Source organism: Lonchura striata, chromosome 9, assembly GCF_046129695.1.
Source record: "Lonchura striata isolate bLonStr1 chromosome 9, bLonStr1.mat, whole genome shotgun sequence".
Lineage (NCBI taxonomy): Eukaryota > Metazoa > Chordata > Aves > Passeriformes > Estrildidae > Lonchura > Lonchura striata.
This window is the reverse complement of record NC_134611.1, coordinates 15659315-15678758: the sequence shown is the minus strand read 5'-3', so window position 1 is coordinate 15678758 and position 19444 is coordinate 15659315. Positions and strand designations below refer to the sequence as shown.

General features: G+C 36.1%; 1 protein-coding gene across 1 annotated transcript in view; it reads right to left on the bottom strand.

The window, feature by feature from the left end:
• AK5 (adenylate kinase 5) overlaps positions 1-19444 on the bottom strand; it is an 84344-nt gene that overhangs the window by 34821 nt on the left and 30079 nt on the right. Inside the window, exons 7-8 of the mRNA XM_021527722.2 lie at positions 10190-10280; positions 4242-4318 (exon numbers count right to left, since the gene is read on the bottom strand). Coding sequence (XP_021383397.2) covers positions 4242-4318; positions 10190-10280 — 168 coding nt within the window. The remainder of the gene's footprint in view (positions 1-4241; positions 4319-10189; positions 10281-19444) is intronic.

The following is a 19444-nucleotide window of genomic DNA, read 5'->3' as shown; positions in this document are numbered from 1 at the left end:
CAGGGAAGCTGGAACTAAATTATCTTTAACATCCCTTCCAATCCAAACCATTCTGTGAAATTTGTGACCCCTGTTCCAAATATTACTAGAGGCTAAATACATTTTTAGGATTTCACTTGAAGTTGACCTGATTCTCACATTTCCCAAATTCTAAAATTCTGTAAGCACTTGTACAGCACTGTATTCATTCTCCAGTTGCCTGACAGTGTGTTTTAACTTTTTATTTAATTATGCTAAATACTCCTCAGGCTTGTTAAGGTTCTCCTGAAAGGCTTGTTTTCATGAGAAAACAATTGGATGCTCTTTTCTTCTGGAACTCTTTGATACGATTCACTGCTGCCAATTCTTCAGTACTCCCTTTTGGCCTGAATGTACTTGAAATAAGCCAAATGGTAGGTTTCTAATTAAAAATCCAATTGTTAAAAATAAAAACTTTCTGATCTCTAGAAACAAGAGACTATTGATAGTCTCTCTGGCAAAGTTGGGAAATGGAATGGCAAGTATAAATGAATACAGTGAGCATTAAAAACTTTTATCCCACTTGAGAATATTCCAGCAGCAAAGAAAAATCCTTATTAAACCAGACAGCAAGTTCTGCAAATTGAAAATACTCTTTAAAGTTGTAGCATTGAGAAATGCCTGGCCCAAAATATAATCCTGAAGCCTTAATATGGGTTAAAAAACCTGAAACTAACCACATTACTTTGCTTTTTTGTTACCCAATCGTCATGAGTAGTGTAATCATTATTCCAGAAAAGGCTGTAGAGATTGCTAAAACATGAAACCTTAGCTGGTGCTTCCATAAGGCATTCTCAATGAGAGTTGCTAACTGCTTTATTTATTTATTTCTATTTTTCAGAAAAATGTATTTCTAAGTAATTATTTAAAATTATATTGTTCCTTTTATAATACAGGATTTCACAGATCTGAGACAAAACCAGAAAAACAGTTATTAATGATTTGGAGAAAAGACTAGGATTGTAATTTTTTTTTTTTAAGGGTATTTTCCTCCTGCTTTTCAGTGCTGTAGGGACTAAGTGATTACAAGTGTTCTAGTTCTTGAAATATCCATGCATAGCCAGTAGAAAACAATCAGCTTACTTTTAATTTAATTACATAAATTTAATTGAACAATCATTTATCAAATGTACAAGCTTTCTCTGAGTTGTTTTAAATTCAACTTCCCCTGCATACTCTTCCAGAAAAGCCAGATCTTAATTTTCACTAGTGTTGCTTTGCACTTTTTCAGCAAGAGGTATCAGGTGTTTCTGAGAGCACTTGGCCCTCCTACCTGAGCAAAGACCTGGCTGGAACTGCTCCTTGCTCCTGCCTACCAGTAGGAGACATTATTCTGGAAGAAGTAATGTACATCTGAGGAACTCAGATGCTTTTCTGGCTTACTTTACACTGGAGATTTTCCTGGCTCATTCCAAGAATGAGAAAATGCAAAAGTATCTGTGTAAGTCCATTTCAGCTGTGCCAAGACACGCATTGCCAGCTGTGGCTTTGTCTTCTCTGTGACCCCCAACTCCTCTTGTTCAGTGACTACCAAGATGTTCCCCTAAAATTCAGCCATTTTTAGCAGCTCAGCTGTGTAAGGTTGCTTGGAAACCAGCCTCCTTATCCCCCATGTTCTCATGACAGATTTCCTATGCAATAACATCACTGCATGACACATTTGTATCCAGGCACACATTCTTTTTCCACTTGAGATTCTCTGAGTAAAGGTTGTTGATGCTTCACACAATTCGTAAACAGCATGTGGTAAATCACTGGAGTATTAAATCACTGCCACAGTCAAAATGAGCTCAAGTTTTGAATGTGAGCAGCTCCTCACTCCTGAATTTAGTTATTGATCTTTCCTTCCTGAGAGCAATTCCTCATTTTGTTTTTCCTGCCAGGCAGCTAGGTGGTATTATGACTTCATGGTAATCTCCACTCCCTCTTTTGCTTATGTATATAACACTTGCTTCCATGATTTCAAATTATTTGCAATTGCTTTCTCCTTTATGTTATCTTTATATTTCTACAAGGCATCTCATAAAAACTGTGCGTACATTTATTTATTAGTAATATAAATATTTATTTTTTAAAATGTTGCAAAAAAGTATCATTATGCCAGTTTGCAGTTGAAGTGAGTTGGTGTCAGCAACTTCATATTTATATAGCTTTCCTTGACTGATGGGGTTTTACCACTGTTTAAGCTTCATTTCTCCTTCTTTGTTTGTTAACAGTATTGCACTCTTGCCAGAATGGCAATGTGTTAGTTTAGCAAAATAATGAGAAAAGCTAACTGACACATCTGGCAGAAGGAATATTTGCCATTGACAAAGACAAGAAGGTCCCATGATCATCTTGTTCAATCTCATGTGAGAATCACATGCATTCAAAACTGCAGTGATTTTATGGACAGTGTAATGTATTATCAATGAACAATATAGTTTGAAATTATTATGATATCAGTATAATTTTCATGTTTTGTTTCATTTTATTTTGTAACTATAAAACTTGTGGTTATTATGTAAACATTATGAGCTAAGACTATAATTTCTTTAGTGTATGTACTCTTCCAAAAGAACCTATTTTAAATGTCATTACAATGCAAAATTTAACATCAAAATAGCCAAAACATAATATAAATACAGATTCTTCTTTATAGGCCTAACGCCTAAATAATAAAGTAAAAGTACAGTACAGACAAAGATAATGGGAAATTTAGAAGTTTCCTGGGTAGAGAATGTTTTAAGAAGGGCTTATGAAAGAATGGGATTTAAAGGGTATGTGAAGACAGAGGCAAGCTGTCTCTTTGAAAAACAGCCAAGCTGAAATAACTGAGCCAAAAAGAACAGTAAAGGGATCTAAAAGTCAAAATAAATGAATGGAGCTAGAACATATAACATTTTGCAGGTGAGGATAAAGTGTTGCATTGAGTACTGTTAAAGAAAACCAATGAATGATCCAAGCATAATGAAAATTCAGGTTTTTTGGCCCTCATTTTGCCACTAGCTTTAAAATGTCACAAGAAAAGATATCTTTTGCAAGTAATGAGAAAAGAGGTGAGAACATTTGCAACTGCATTTTGTTGAATGACAACAGAAACACAAATTAACATTCTGTGCCAAGCTGCTTACAAATCTAGAGAGATGTTTGCGGTACTCATGAAGAAAATACAAGCAGAGTCATGCAAAAGTGGAAGACAGGAAGCAAAACATAGAAAGCCACCACCCTTAAGTATGATGGTGTGATAGACAGATGACTTTTTTCTTTTCTTTTCTTTTTTTTTTTTTAATTCCAGGTCATTCTTTTAATGCTTATCCACAGCACAGTAACAAGGACACATCCCTTATCCTCAGTGCAGCATCCAAGCCTCAGGAACCTCCCATGCTTCAGTTTGTGCCCACTGTCACTGGGCACCAGAAAATGCCTAAATCCATTTTTTCTGCATCCTCCCTTCAGACTTCTGTACACTTTGATGGTGTGCCCCTGAGCCTTCTCTTTTCCAGACTGAACATTCAGGTCTCTCAGACTTTCCTTGTAAGAGAGATGGCCCAGTCCCTTAAATATCTTAGTGGTCCTTTACTGGATTTTTAAAAGTATCTCCATATGATGTATTACTAAATCCAGAACTGAACAGTATTCCAGATATGACCTTACCAGTGTGGATGTGAAAATTATAGGGGAAAGATATATAATTTTTTTTTTTCCTTCCTCTCTCTGGCATTCTTCCTATATACAAGGAAAACTCTTATCAACATTTAGTTTTCAGACGTGGATTGAACAGGATCAGCAGAAAGGCTGGTTTCAACATACTGTAAGGCTTTGTTGTGTTTTATTCTTAAAAACATTTTTTCATAGGGAGAATGGTTTGGCTGTAGTTATATTTCACACTTCTTATAATATCATACTGCTCTTTTGAAAAGTTTTACTTCTTAAATATACAGCAGACTTACAGTGCATTTTAGCAATTCTATTTGTCACATTGGCCAACATTTTTTAAATTTATGGAGGAAACTCAGCAATGCACAGTAATGGAAGATACAAGCTCTTAATACAACAATATTCATTCTTTTTTCCTAACCAGAAAACAACATCTCTGTATCATGAATTTACTTATGTTGCACTTAAGAATCCCTTTTCCCTATCCTTAAAGTGCCATCAGCTTGTTTAGACAAATTTTATAGCACAGTATGTACATAAACTAGAAAACTGTCTAGAGTGAAACCATATATACAGAAAATTACCTGGTCTTCAAAGTCAAATTCTGTATAAACAGCATCTCCAGAATCCATAATCAGACTGCAATCAAGTTCATTTGTCCCTAAAATAGGAAAGAAAATTAGAATTCAGAAATGGATTGAAAACTTTCACTTTATGTGGTGGAACACTATAATATTTCCAATTGTCTGTATCTATGCAAAAACTGATCCAAGGAACCAACCATCCAGGTTTCCTGGACTGCCCAGGTGAAAGCAACTGTCTCCATTTCCATCCTCTCCTACCCCTTCCCAAGGAGACTGTGAGGCTCTGCCCTTCTCCTTGTCATCTTCCTGTGGCAGGACCAGGAAGAATGCAGTCTCTTGCTCTTGGGATGACAAAATTCATTTGTTGAGAAGCCTTGACCTGTCTGAGCTTTACAGTTTAGCTTCAGCTGAACTGCTGAAAGTGCAGGACAACAGAAACTGAGCTTGATATTTCAAGAACTCATGTAGGGGAGGAGTCATTGCTAAACCACAGTGGGAAGATAAACCACCAATAATGTTTCTATATTAGCATAGGAAAGCTGTAACACGGTCATCGTATTCTGGCACTCTCACCCCATTCAGATTATCTCAATAAAGAAGGAAATGTTCTCCTGGGTCCTCTAGATGATGCAGCCCTAAACCAAATACTGCACATATTCTAAACACCTTAAAATGTCAATAGGCATGAGACTATATAAGTCACTTTCACAGCATTAGTAAAATAACAACACAGATATATTGCAATGATACACAGAAACCTAAAAATTATAACCAGCTGGCCAGAGAGGAGTCCAACCACTCACTTCACGTGGGGAGAAACAGCTAACACCAGGGGAAGCGTAAGATGTGTTTTGTTTTGTCTCCTCATGTCCTCAGTGAAACAAGATCAGTAATGAAGAAAACAACCTCCTCCTTCCTGGGTTACAGGTGTCTCTGCCTGGTATGATGTTCCTGCAAGCACTGGCACTGAAGGTACATAATTTTAAGCCTGTTGGTGACCTGGAGTTGTTTTCTCACCATTAGAGTTGTTTGTATGGGTGACTTGCTGTAACAAGCACTATCAATAACAGATTTTGCAGTTTAATTTGTGCCAGATGCATTTATATATTATCTGGGTTTGTTTACTTTAGAAGTTTGCATAGTAATAATCTATGTGGGTGGTGAAGTAAATATCCCTGTCAGAGAGAACAGAGGAGAGGAGCTGGATGTCATGATGACCAAAAACTGTAACTGCATGGTACAAATGATGATTCCAGGGTGTCTTAGTTCACAATCCTTATCACAATTACTACCAAATTAATCTTCAATTTAACTTTATGGAATACACAAGAGATATCAGGGAAGCCCCTGCATCTACCATCTGATGGTGTTTTGTTTTGGTTCCTCACTCCCCTGCCCCCACACCCAATGCCCATGTATAGTTTTTCAGATTGCTATTAAAAAATTACAGAAAGGATTTATATTCCTGGTGTGGCAGTGTCACATGTACACATGCAGCATGTTCTCCGGTATGTACACTTTATGGTCTTTTGAAAATACCTTTCTCTAAAAGATACGGAAGATAGATAGATTTCCAGCTGCTGAAAGAATCTTAATTTTTTGATTTATCTTACACAGCTGACATTTCACCCTTAATACCATGTCATTGTTGATAATATAATTTAAGTAAGTGTCAGTTGTCACTGGCACTGGCCTACTCTGACACATCAATCACTTCTAAAGGCACTTGTTGGCACTTTATTAAAGGCACTTGATTAACTGTCACTTAACTACCAAGAGCAGTACATATTCTTAGCTAGAAACATTAGTATGAAATATGGTGCTGCAAACTTAAATGTAAAGGTCAGGCTGAAAATGAATACTCATGCATAATGTATCTTAAGTGATAAAAGCCATAATGGTTATACAATTTTAATATGGTCAAGCATCCTAAAGCCTTTTTTGCTTGAACGAGAATACCGGTGTCCTTGGAAAAGCATAGCTTCTTCCTAGGGTATACTCAAGAAAAATTGAAAATCTGTCTTTTCTTTCATGGTTTAATGAAAACTAACAAACCCCATAACCATCTATCACTGAACAGTGCTCAAACTTCTTCACCCTGCTCAAATTGCCTAAAGACAAACCCATGAGAAATGAATTGAAGCAAACGGCTACTCCCAAGACAAGATAAAGTAATTAAGAGACATATCAGAGTTCTTGCAATATCCCTGGTGCAGCATGAGTAGTTTGCTATGCTCCAGCTCAGTTTGTAGTTGGAGGGAGCATATTTTGCTAAGGTTGGACTAAATCTCCCTAAACCAGGTCTTGCAGGGGAGAACAATGAGCTCATTAGCTATGGCTGGCAGGGAGGCAGCAGAGGCACACCAGGAGTCCTGTGGCAAGGTACTGCCAGTCGGGAATCCTGCTCCAGGCAGATCTCCAGGCAAGGCTAAGGCCAAAAGGAGAGCCTGGGAAAGTGCGTAATTCAAAACTCGGCTCAGGTTTTCTAGAGACAAGTTTAAATCAGCAACATTTTACCTAAAACCTGCGGCAATGTTTATCTATCAAAGGTGAAATGCACAATGCCGTCTTAAGGAAAGGAGAAGGACTGTTAAAGTGTTTGGATGCAAACATGCTCTGCTACGTTCAATGAGACCGCAGGCTGCACATCTCATGTCTGACAACAAAACAGTTGATCATAAATAAGCTTTATTGCCTTTTCTGAATAACTTGCATTGTTTATCTCTTGCTAAGTTGGTACTGTGAGAACTAGGTTATAAAAACAATTCATACTTGTCTATTAGGAGGAAAGGCTTACAGTCTGATTGGTCTTAAGTCCTTCAAAAGGGTGTCCTATTCCACCAAATAATCTCTCGGTTTAAATAAACTCTTGATTAACTTGGTGCCTTCCTGTGCTTATGAACCTTTAGGAAGTGATCTGAATAACTTTATCAATTGCAAAAGAGGAAACTCAAAAATTTAAGAAAGCCCATGAAAGTTCTACTGCCATGGAGAAATAAGTTGCCAGCATCTGATCTGAAAAGGTACCCTTAGGGCTTAAAATGTGTTTCCTTGATTGTATGAATAAGGTTAAGGCACAGGAGACCTGGTCACTTTCATGCGCCCTGTGTTTTCCTTAGAGGAAAAAAGAGGATTTTATTAGGTGCAGTACTGCACAATTAAAAAATAAAGCAGTTGAAAGTTTTTATTAAATCCCCATTAGCCAAATCATCAGATCTTTGGGGCGGAACAGGGTGAAATAAAAAGAAGTAGAGACCTAGAATGCAATCTTTTTTTTTTGCCATGTTTTGTATCTTGACACTGAAGGCATCTTTCATAAAAATTTGTCTTGTGAGGAATCCAAGAGGATCCAGTGACACAGCACAGAGGAACAAGGTTAATTAAAGGTGGCTGCAGTTGTAAATGGATGTGCTGACAGATGCTACCCCTGCCAAGGCTGACAGTCAGGGACAGTGACACCCCTGCAACAGAGAGGTGCACAACTGTGCTCAGTCACTTCCTTCACTGTGAGGCTGTATTTTATGTTTTGTGCTGTATTTTACATAATGCTTGTTGCTCCTCGATTGTGCAATATTGATCATGGAAAGCTGAGAGAGTGTGGCTGTTACAGGCAGGTGTGTAATTCCTACCACCGAGATGCACCCCAAAGCCCAGGGGATCGTGGCTGTAAAGTCTCTGGTCCAATAAAGCATTTCAGAGTTTTAAGCCTGGGTTCATGGCACTTCCTCTGAAAATGTGTTCATCCTTAAGTTGTCACGAATGCAAATGTCAAGCATTGCTTTTTCATAGTTCACAAAATCCATTTATACAATGAAAATAGACTGCACTGATCTGTCTAAATTTATCTGCAGTTGACTTCACTTCCCATCACAAGGTAGCTATGACCCATTATGCAAATTAATTAAGTCTGCTCCTTGGACCATTTGTGTTTAGCAAATCAGCTAATGAATTTCCAATCTTTGCTTAAATACATTACCTATTTTGAATCCTGCTTGCAGTTCTATTCAATATGATTCATTGGCTCAAATATGCCCATACTCATATTTTAACAATGATAGTATTCACACAGTTCAGCACTGACTGCCATAAAAGAAATCTAAGCTTATCCCGTGAAACATACTGCTTCTCTTAATAACATGTTTAGACTGAATAAAATAAAAATGCCTTTTTATGTTATGGAACATGCTCTGAAGTACCATCTAATAACTCAATTAATACATGTTGCATATAAGCATTTGGGCAAGACAAATGCTTAGAAGATAAATTTCAAGTGGACTATTATAGAAATAATTTGTTGAAGCATTGATTAGCATTAGAATGATTACATTTTAATTTTCCTCTCAGTAAGATGCTTCTAATACGAATTTTATTGCAACCTTACACTGTTGAGTTTCATGACAGGTTGTTGCTCTTGGCAACGGTCTTAATATGTTGTAGAAGGCAATAATGAGAAAATTGTATTTCATCTGTGAACATTTTAGTTGTTTTCTTTTGGTACATATTGTTACAAAGTTGATTACAACTGGATTTTACAGGTATAACATGAATTAGATTGATGTGGAGGCATGAAATATTAGAAATACTATGTTTATGTTAGCTACATGGAACTACAGTATATTGCATTATAACTAATAAGATTAGAAGACAAGAAGTGAGATCAACACATGCTGGAATTGCAAACTCTAGAAATTAAACACCTGATCTCATAGAAACCCTCATAGAACCCTCAAATCTCATTATTATCAGTGCTCAAAGTAGGCACTAATTAGGTGATTGTAACATGGCATCTGTTCATGGCTATCCAATTATTTTGGTGAAGGATTTATTAAATAGATCAGACTTTCAAGGAACTGACTGGAACTCATCCAGAATCACAAACAGTTTGTGCAAATTGCTTGGCTCTCATCAAACTGTTTGTCAGAGCTTGCACCTTTATGACACTTCTTTCCTCTTCCTCCTGTCCAGAATTTAAATCAGTTAAGGAATCCAGAGGCAATTATCAACACAATGCTGTACAGTGGGAATGCCATTTTAGGTTTAGGATCAACCCCTTGCCTCTATGAATAAGGCTAAGCAAAAAAGAAATAAGTGTGGCACTTAACAGAGAAAGAAATTCATCTTTATTCTTGTGATTCTTATCTGAAGGGTGACCACTAGAATCCTGTGGGATTTTTAGCTGATGTAATTCTTATAATTCTCATCATCCTCCCCAGCCCCAACTCCCCTTGCATTCACTGCCCTCGTCCTCCTCACCTTGGTACTTCATCTTTATCTCATTTAGAACATTATCCAAAATTTCTTTTTGTGTGCTGGTTCAGAGAACATTTATGACATCACCTACATATGCAACCCTAGTAGCTGATTTGAAAAACAGCCAAGGATGCCATTGTAACATTAAGAAGTTGTGAAGTTACCAATGAACATTTCTGACAGATGTTATGGATTTTGAGTGCTTTGATTTTTAGCTTCCATTCTTTTGCAGTCCTTTGTCTCTCAAAGGCTTTACTTTGAAGATTTCAAGCCTCAGTAAGCACAAATAATAAATAAACAAATAAATAAAATCCCCAAACACTTGACTTATATTCACACACCAATTACTAGGGAGGAAGTATGATCATTAATCTCACAGGACTGATTTTCTGGTGAACACCAAGGTATCACTGGAACTGAAACTGAAAACTTATATGATTTTTGTATTAATAGTATAGCTTAGTGGACTTGCCACAGTATTTCAAGGTTAACTTGTAGATAAACAAGTTGTTGGATAAGCTATATGAAGTTTCCAAATAAAAAGAGATTTTTTTTTTTTGTCCTTGATTGTGCAAATGTTTGAGGTCGGTCAAGACTGCTACAGTACCTAACATCCAAACATGAAGAATATGAAAGAGGCATCCCAATGTCAAATGCAGTACAATAAATATGGTTCTTTAAATCTTACATTAACTCACCTGATGCAGTTTCTTTATTTGCAAATAGTTTATTGTCAACTGCTGAACTTATGTCAGAGAACACTTCTTCTTCATCTCTGTCTGCATCAAACTGAAAAAAAAGAAAAAATGTTGGCAATCAGGCACTGCTTACTACTTGGCTTAACATCAACATGTACTGTGACTTCTTACCCCAAGCCTTCCTGATAGGAGCCTTTCCATTTTAATGTGTGTAGTCCATTGCTTTAGGTGTGAGTATTTTAAATTTTGACTTTAATTTTGTAAAGTTTTTTCTAGGCTCTGTCTGACAGGTTTCTTTTTATGGCCAGGTGACTGTGGTAGGGGAGAAGTTCTGCTACAGTGACATGCTTGACAGTGGGTTTGTGATTTTCCTTATTGTATTTATCAATTTTTATTTATTTAGATCATCACATATTCAGATAGATGAACCTACTATAATTATCAATATATGGAGTTTTCTGACTGATTCTAGAAATGAAGTTTGAGGATCTGACCTGAAGACCACTCAGAAGTTCATCCTGCAGCAGTCAATATTTGTCTGGGCAGACAGATCTAATATTGAGAAATTCTTTTACCATTTAGTGTTTGCCATGACTCAAAGTATTAAAAAAAAAATCTAAAGCAGAAATTTGTTTGTGTTTACCTATTAGAAGGATTACAGTTTAACTTGTGTCAAAAGTTCCAAGGCTTGTGGAAGAATAGCTCTTAAATAAAGATGTTAATATAACAGCTCTTAATAAAATAAAACTTTTGGGCAATTTATTATCAATACAGAAGGAGCAGCTTTGGAATGTCCTTGTTGATAGGAAAACATGTGCTAGGGAAGACATATGTCATCTTTGTGGGTATGGGTATATGTATACATAAAACCCAGTAAATTGTAATCAGGTTGTGTCTGATCATTATTGTGTAGGTCACACCACACTTGAAGAGATGACAGACTTGCTTTCTCATTAATAGCATTCCTCTGAATAATCCTGTTCACCATGAAAAAACACATGGTCGATCTCAAAATGTTCTAAAGGTTCCAAGAATTTGAAACACCAACTTTCCTATTCAAAGAATACCAGCTGTGCTTCAGCATTCTGAAAAGTCTGGGCTTTGTAATGAAAGCTTATATTGTCACCCAAAGAAAACCAATTATTTGCAGCTTGCACATAGATTCAGTTTTCCCCTCACAAAATAAGAATTGTGATACCCTGAGCCACAGGACGGCAAGGTAGTTTTGGAAGAAACTAAGTAGCCTTGTGAGTCCTGTACTTCACTGAAATGTTAAATAATTTAAAATTAAATCCTTTGGTAATTAGTGGAAGCTTGAATAAAAGATAAATGGTGCTCAAAAATTCCTAGCCACACAGAACAAACAGCAAAAAAACTTGTATTTTTAGCAGAACCTGTCTAAATCCATAGGTTGCTTTCCTTACTGAAAACAAATCCCTACTTGCTTCAACACACAGCTCTTTGCAACTAAGTCCTCTAGGGGTATCTTAATGGATATCTCAGTTTAATTATAGTCAAGGCTTATGTTTTATAGAATTGTAACTTTATTAAATATTAACTGTATTGTTGTCTGCATTGAGATACTCCTTACCAGTGATGCAGGAAGAAGCAAAGTGTTTCTTCCCTGTGTGGCCAAAGGGGCTTGAGATCTGACCTTTATGGCATTTCCCTCCATGAGGCACTAATGGTGTTTTTGTTCTATGCTGTCTCAGTTTGGTGGGGCAGGAAAAGATTAGAGAGGACCTCAGTGGACAAGAACACCCCATTTCTTTAGTAAACCAATCAAAATCTCTGAAAGGTTTCACAAACCTTCCAAAAGTACATTTGGGGGTTGTATTTGGTTTTATTATTTTTTAAGTAAATGATGACTGGCTTAATGATGAATTCTCTGGAAAATTTATCTCATTTCACATGAGCATTGTTGAATTGCAGAGCTTGTCACTGGCATATAACTGGTGTTATATAAAAATGATGAAAAATATTTTCTAGATCTTCTGTATTGTAAGTAATCGCCTTAGGAAATGCAGGTGGTTGTTGCCACTTGCAGAGAGAAAATTATTATTGTTTCTAAATAAGCACCCAACAAATCCCAACCAACAGAAGGAGCTCCACAGAAAAATTGTCTGATTTCTTGAAAATAGCAAATCTCACTGGTCCATGATGATAAATGGAGGTTTGGTAATACCATGTGTTGAGTTAAAGAAGAAAGTGCAGATTTTTCTCCTCACATCTGTCAGGGCACAAACATCAAGGAAGGTGCAGTTAATTAGAATTTTGGCTGAGGGTGTCATTCAGCCTGGCACTGCCCCTTAGGGGCTGTTTCACCTCCAATGAAACTGCTGGTTTTTGCAGTCTGTTTGTCTAAAACATTCCCAAAATAGGGGGAGATGCCATTAGCCTTTCAAACTAGAGTACAGGAAAGCTAGTAAGAAATCTGACTGCAGCAGACTTGCAGGGAATTCTTGTTTGTACAGCTTGGAATAAAGTTAGAAATGGAGAAAGCATAAAAAAAACCACAAGCAAACTTGTAGTTAAATAACATTTACAACATTAGATGAAAATGTCCGCTATTTTAGGACATGATAGATGTCACTGAAAATAAAATAATCCATGTCCAAATTAAACGTAACATAACATTGTGGTGTTTGGCACAGGGGTGAAAGCTCCTGTGTGCTCAATGCAGTGTCAGTATCCACAGCTCGTAAACTGGAGGGGCTTCCACACAGGCTATAACAAAGACCTTTTTACTGTACCTTCCCATGGGAAAGATAAATTTTAGAAGTTATTATATCCAGAAGACAAAATTGTAAGATGCAAGAATGATGAACAGGTGACACAAATTCAGAATGGAAGTAAACAGCAAAATTTACTCTGAGATCACTATCTTTACTTCTTAATTTATCACAATTTGCAATGGATTCCCCATTATTTGAAAATTTTAGATTATTCCTAAAAAGAAAAATATTAATAAAATTAAAATAGGATCTAATTCAGTCTGCGGTATTGCTCTACATAGCCAGAGCTGTCACTTCAGGCTTCATAATCCATTTACCAGGTCCATGGAAGAAAAACACAATCATTGTTTAGGAAGTGGAAAAATTACCCATATATTATCACCTGAAGAGAGGAACAATTTCTCCTTAAATAAATTTAAGAAAAAAAAGGTTTATCCACAGAAAAGAGAACATGGCTTCTTGTACCATGGTTCCCCCACATTTTTAAGAGATAACTAGTTTAGAAGCCAGATTGCACTACTCTCCCTTAAGTGTTGGTATTTTTGGTTGAAAAGTTGACAATCCTAGTAAAATAAAATTCATAAGACTGAGCAAGTTATAATGATTTTCAGCAGCTACAAATGCCATAAGAACACACTGTTATTATTCATCCTGATTTAGGCAGGGATTTGCTCCTGAAGGATTGAAAACAAATAAGAACTGGTTTTATTTTACCCTTGGTAATACTAAAAGGTGAAGTGAGACACACTATTGAGGGATGGGTGCTGCTTTACCATTTTTGGACACCCACACAGAAATCCCTTCATTAGTGTTGTTTCATGCTGAGTTTGCTTCTCTTAATAATTACAATTATTAACTTGTGCAGTTACTTCTAGAGAGAGTGGAAAAATCAAAAGAAAAACACCAGCAACATGGGAAAACAGCAAAGAATTATGTGAGGGAAAATATATAAGGTAGTATAATAACCATTGGGATGGGGGTGAGAAAAATTTGTTGAAGACGTATATAGGAAAACCAATAAGCAGAGGCACTGAAATGAAGCTGGAATGTGCAGACTGGGAGTTCAGGGAACTATTATAATACTATAAATAGTATAATATATTATATAATAAATAGTATAATATAATACTATTATAAAGTGGTTTTTGTGATCCACTTAAAAACAAAAAAACCTGTCAAAATACCACAAAATGGTGGGATGAGGACATAGGGGGGAGAGATTTCTCTCTAGTCCATCCTCTATTTCTAATATTTTCATTCTTTTCCATCAAATAATCCAAAATCTTAGTATAATTTTTCTATTCTATTTTACCACACACACAAAAAAAACCCTACAACTGAAATTACACTAAAACTCACCAATGATTTTCAAGACATGCAATTGTCAGAGTTCACAAATTGGTATCAGACAGAATTTTAGAACAAAACTGAACTGGAGAGATTAATACCATTATTACAGTCCTAAGGAATACTCTGGTTTATATAAAATAAACCTCTATTTTTTAACAACAGGAATTCCAAAGAGAATTCATAAATAATTGCAGAGTCCTCATACATCTATCATTAGTTTTTCAAGTTCCACTTGTATCTAAGGATCTTCTGCTGTCAGTGCTAGTTGTAAGCAAGCATGGGAGGCAAATGTTCTCCAGCTCTGAGTGGAGCTGACAGTTCTGCAGCAACTGCTGGTAACTTTTCTGTATCCCAAAATTATATACTCAAAATAGGTGGAATTCAAAGCCACTAATTTTGTAATTTTTTCTATTTTTCTATTAATAGACTCCTTTTTACTAATTTGGTAGTCCATAAACAATGAGATTACTATAAAACAGAGGCTTGGTGTTTTTTTCGTTTTGTTTTGTTGGGTTTTTTTGTTTGTTTGTTTGTTTTTGTTTGTTGTTGTTGTTGTTGTTGTTGTTCTTAAAGTGATTTTCTCTTATTTCACGCTAAACTCAACAACTTAGTGCCATGGCACACGAGTGTGAAGGTGTTGTGGCAGTTTCCCTCCCCTCACAGTAAAACTGCAAAGCCAGCTTCCATACTTGGGATATTGAACAGAGCAACAGCAAAGGAATGGTAACTCTCACCTGAAGAAACAACAGTAGCAGAAGTAATAGCCTGTCTTTGTACATTTATGTGGAATAATAGCTTTTGATAGGTAGACAGAGGGAGAACTTCTGTCTTTTTGCTGTGATCATTTAAGCAACACCCTGACTTACAGCAGTTTTCAGCTGATAATAATGAGCGCCTCGGGCAGTGCGGTGGCAAGAGATGATGGGAAAGACAGGGTGCAATTACAGGCCCTTGTAGAGCAGGAAGCAGACAAACTGAAGGAGAGTTGGATGTGATTGGGGATGAGGGGAGAAATCAATAATTTGGTGGCAAGGTAACAGAAAATTAATGGACTTGAGAGGATGAAGCAATTGCTTGTTTAATAGAGAAGCTGATGGTGCCACAGAGTGCGTTTGGAACATATACATTCATTTTTCCTAACACTAAAATGCAAAGCCTTTCTGCCTGTGCACATATTCAAGAGTACTGGTTGGTTTGGTTTTTTTTTCCAAATAAGGATATTCTTCAGGAAGGCTGGTGACTATTATGTGGAAAGCAAATGTATTGCTCTTTTATTAACACAATCATTTTTGCACCATTGAATCTCATTTGCATCATTTGAAGCTCAGAGTCCCTCCATTCCTTAGAGGGACTCAGCTTCCCGTAAGCATCCTTCACCATATTTGTATCTCTAACTCTGTTAACCTGAAGTCAGTATAACAAAGTCAGAATAAGCAATTAAAACTATTTCAGCCATTTCTCTACACTACCATGACCTCTACCATAAATTTTCTATTTATCTTGGAAATAGTCAGGTATCAGAACCAAATTAGGCAGCATATGCATTATTTCACATAGCATTTAAAAGGACCTGATTTGCATGTGTTTGTTCTGGGTTATCTGACTTTCCAGATAAGTTACTTCTAGCAAGAACTTTTCAAGCTATAAATACAGCCGTCATTTCTGCATATAAACTCTGTGTGCATATTCACTTTGGAAATCGTTGAAACCTTGCATCCTGACATGTATTACATCTGTTCAGCAGCTTCTATAGCAAAGTTAACTATGTTAATTATTTCTGCAGATTAATTGAAATAAAAGAAATGCTTTAGTATATTAACATATTGAGATATTTTCTACCTTGGAAGTAAAAATACTTTTCCTTATTTCAAAAAACATACATTCCACTGTTGGAGTTATTTTCACTATGCATTTACTTTATAAAGGAAATTGCTTTTAAAGAGGCAAATGGTATTACAAAGAAATAGAACAGTGGTGTTGAGCATCCAGACAGATCACTTCTGAAGAGCTTGAATGGAAAACTTAATTATTATCTGAGTTAGGAGATGCTCCATGAATTAATTTTTACTCTGTTCCTGTAAACCCCAGGAAAACATTCAGCCTGAAGGAGAAATCATCTTACTGTCTACCTCCACTGGGTCTAGAATAAATTGTTTGTTTTTTTTACTTTAATGCACCTAACCCCAAAGGAAAGGGAAAGACATTACTGATTACAGAGAGTCAGGTATGACTCAAAGCTGTCCAAATCCTCACACAGTTTTAACAGCCCTCTGTGCCTTAGCTGGCCTTTCTTATTTGCCAGAGCTCAGTGATGCTGCAACAATGAAGCATTTATGTAAAATTCAGTATTTTGAAATGTAGACAAAGGGCAAAGAGGTACAAACAAGTGGCATGAAGCTCAGTCAATAAAAGCTGTAATTGTCACTTTGCTTTATACAGCTCAGGGACATTACAGAAAGATCTAGAATTACCCAGATCTTCCCCAAATGCCTTTGTTTTTTCTTTCCACAATAATAATGCTTGTTTTCCAGTAGTTTTTCTTTCAGCTTTATCTATGAAGGCTTCTATGAGGCTTGGATGTGCCCTTGTTCCTCATGCTGAAATCTTTGGGAATAAACCGGTTAAGGATCAGTTCCTACAGCACAATTCCCTTATTTCTTCCAGTGCCCCATGAAATGAATACTGGAATATTCACAGAGCACCCAGTTCGGTGAAACAGCTTGGGTCACCAATATGTTCAAATAAGTGCTTTCCTCAATACCCTTTTTTTTGCTAATTTTGACTGCAACAGCACTTCTCAGGCAGAATGAGCTTTATAACTAAATAACATTACCCAGTATGTTTGTGTGCAGAGAGACTTTTCCTGATTAAAGTCTTTTAAAAAATGTACATTTTCCCCTGCCTATAGAACTCCTGTTTTGTTTAAAACAAAACCAAATAATTTTTTAGCATCAGCTCCCACAGCATGTACAAATCACAGACAGGCACCCTGAATAAATATACAGGACACTGGCTTCCCCTAAAGGTCCAATGAGCAACAACTATAATTCAAATAAGAAAACAAAAAAAAAAAGTAGAAAAAATCAGAAATAAAAGACATTTCTTTCTATAAATGCTATTTTCTTCTATTGACAGTTGGCAATTAATTTCAAAGGAAAACACTGATGCTGCTGCCAAATATAGCCAAATATTTCCCTTTCAAGACCAATACCATTTCTCCTGTTGGCTATTTTGGAAGACATTTTGAAAGCAAAGTACTAAAATGTTATTGTCTGGTCTTTTACTATTAGATGACTTCATAACAATTATTACCAAAAATAGAATTTTTGCCTATGTATCATCATAATTTTCTAAGGAAGAATGCTACCACCTGAAACCTAACAAAATAGTGTCCTGAGTTAATTTCAGCTGCATATTCAGCCAGTTATTCAAGCACGAGGACTAATGACTCAGCTGCAAGAACAAGTATAGGGTAAAGCATAGGTTTAAACATTGGATATGTGGGTGTTTCATATGCAAAATCTGCATTTAAGTCAAGAAATAATGTGACATTTTTAGTCATCTAGGACCTTAGCAACACAAATAATTTAATCTGCAATAGTTGTAGCTTTTAAAAATGGAATTTCATACTGTAAGGACTGGAATGTTTGAAAAATTTTGGCTTTTCTATTTTATTTGGAAGACAAAAAATAAATTTTATTTCCCAGTTACACAGTTCCTCTGTATTTAACTAAATTCTGACCCAGGATATGCAGCATTTTCACTGGTGGTCTCTATATTAATAAACTTCATAAATGGTATTGGAATCCTTGATAATAAACCCTCCCTTGGTCATCTTGAGCTAAAAAGCACTACATTTTCATGAAATAAATTATTTATCTCGAGAAGTAGGACTCAGATTGAACAGGATAATATTCAGCAGATGTCAGTCTGAGTTCAGGATGGCTCAAAAAGCCAACTTGCAATTGTACTGTTGCAGGAAGGATATCAACTTGTTTCCTGCAGCAAGAAGTAAGCCACTGCTATTTTAACTTCTGTACCAGAAAGTTCTGGTTTGACATCTAAATTATTGGAGCATGTTGTTTCAGAGCAAAAAGGAGACTACTTGATTTATAAATGAAAGCTGGCAAGCTAAGCAGACACTGACAGAAACGATTGCTTTAGTCATCCTGGAATATGACATTCTTGCATCTAGTATGTATTTTTTGGAAACCAATGTAGGACAAAATCCCACATGATTATGTAGGCTGAAAGCATTTTTAAAATATCATAAAACACGTGGATGAAGTGGAACTGATTGACATAATTTATTTAACTTTTTTTAAGCTTTTGACAATATTTCTTCCCAGAGGCTATTAAATGAAATATAATTTTAGGGAAGCCCTAATTAATAAAATTAATTTATTATAAAAAGAATGATAAATGTCCAAGAAACATCTTGGCACAGAGAATGGCCAATGTATTGGTCAGAAAACTGGAAAGCACAGATCAGAAAAATCACCCTCACTATGAAAATTAAATCTGAGAAGGGAGAGGGATGTGGAAAAGAAATGCACGTAATGTGACAATAATGTGTGCTGCAGGAGAATGATGAAAACAAAGACCCAAGAAAGATCAAAATTAAGCCTCTTTAAGCTTTCTTTTATTACAATTTCACAACTTTCCCTCTGGCTGTTTGTTTGAGCTAAGTGCTTTAAAGAATGCCTGAAACTCCAACACATGCGGTCTAATACATTGTATTAGTATTAATACATTGTTAAAGCATAAATAATTTATTGCAAAAGCAAGCTAAGCAACCTAAATTGAGTTTTCATATAACTTTATCTATAAAAACAGCTATAACTGACTTTTCCTTCAATATATGCAGAAAATTAGAGCTTTTGATATTCTAAACCAGAATCCACAACTTCACATTTACTGAACAGTAATTATTTACAGATGGGGTTTTCTCTATATTAATATAGTTTTGGTACTGCTCTCCAGTTCCTTCACCACTGCTCTGTTTTTCTGTTGGATGAGACACATGGTGCTGCTCCTCACACTGAGGTTCTCTGGCTGTTTTCAATGTGACCTGGTAAAAGAAATATCTGTGAAGCTTCCACCTTTCCATTTGCTGCCTAGTGCTAGTATGGGTGTTCTGACTGTTTCAACCCTTGATTGCTTTGGCAAA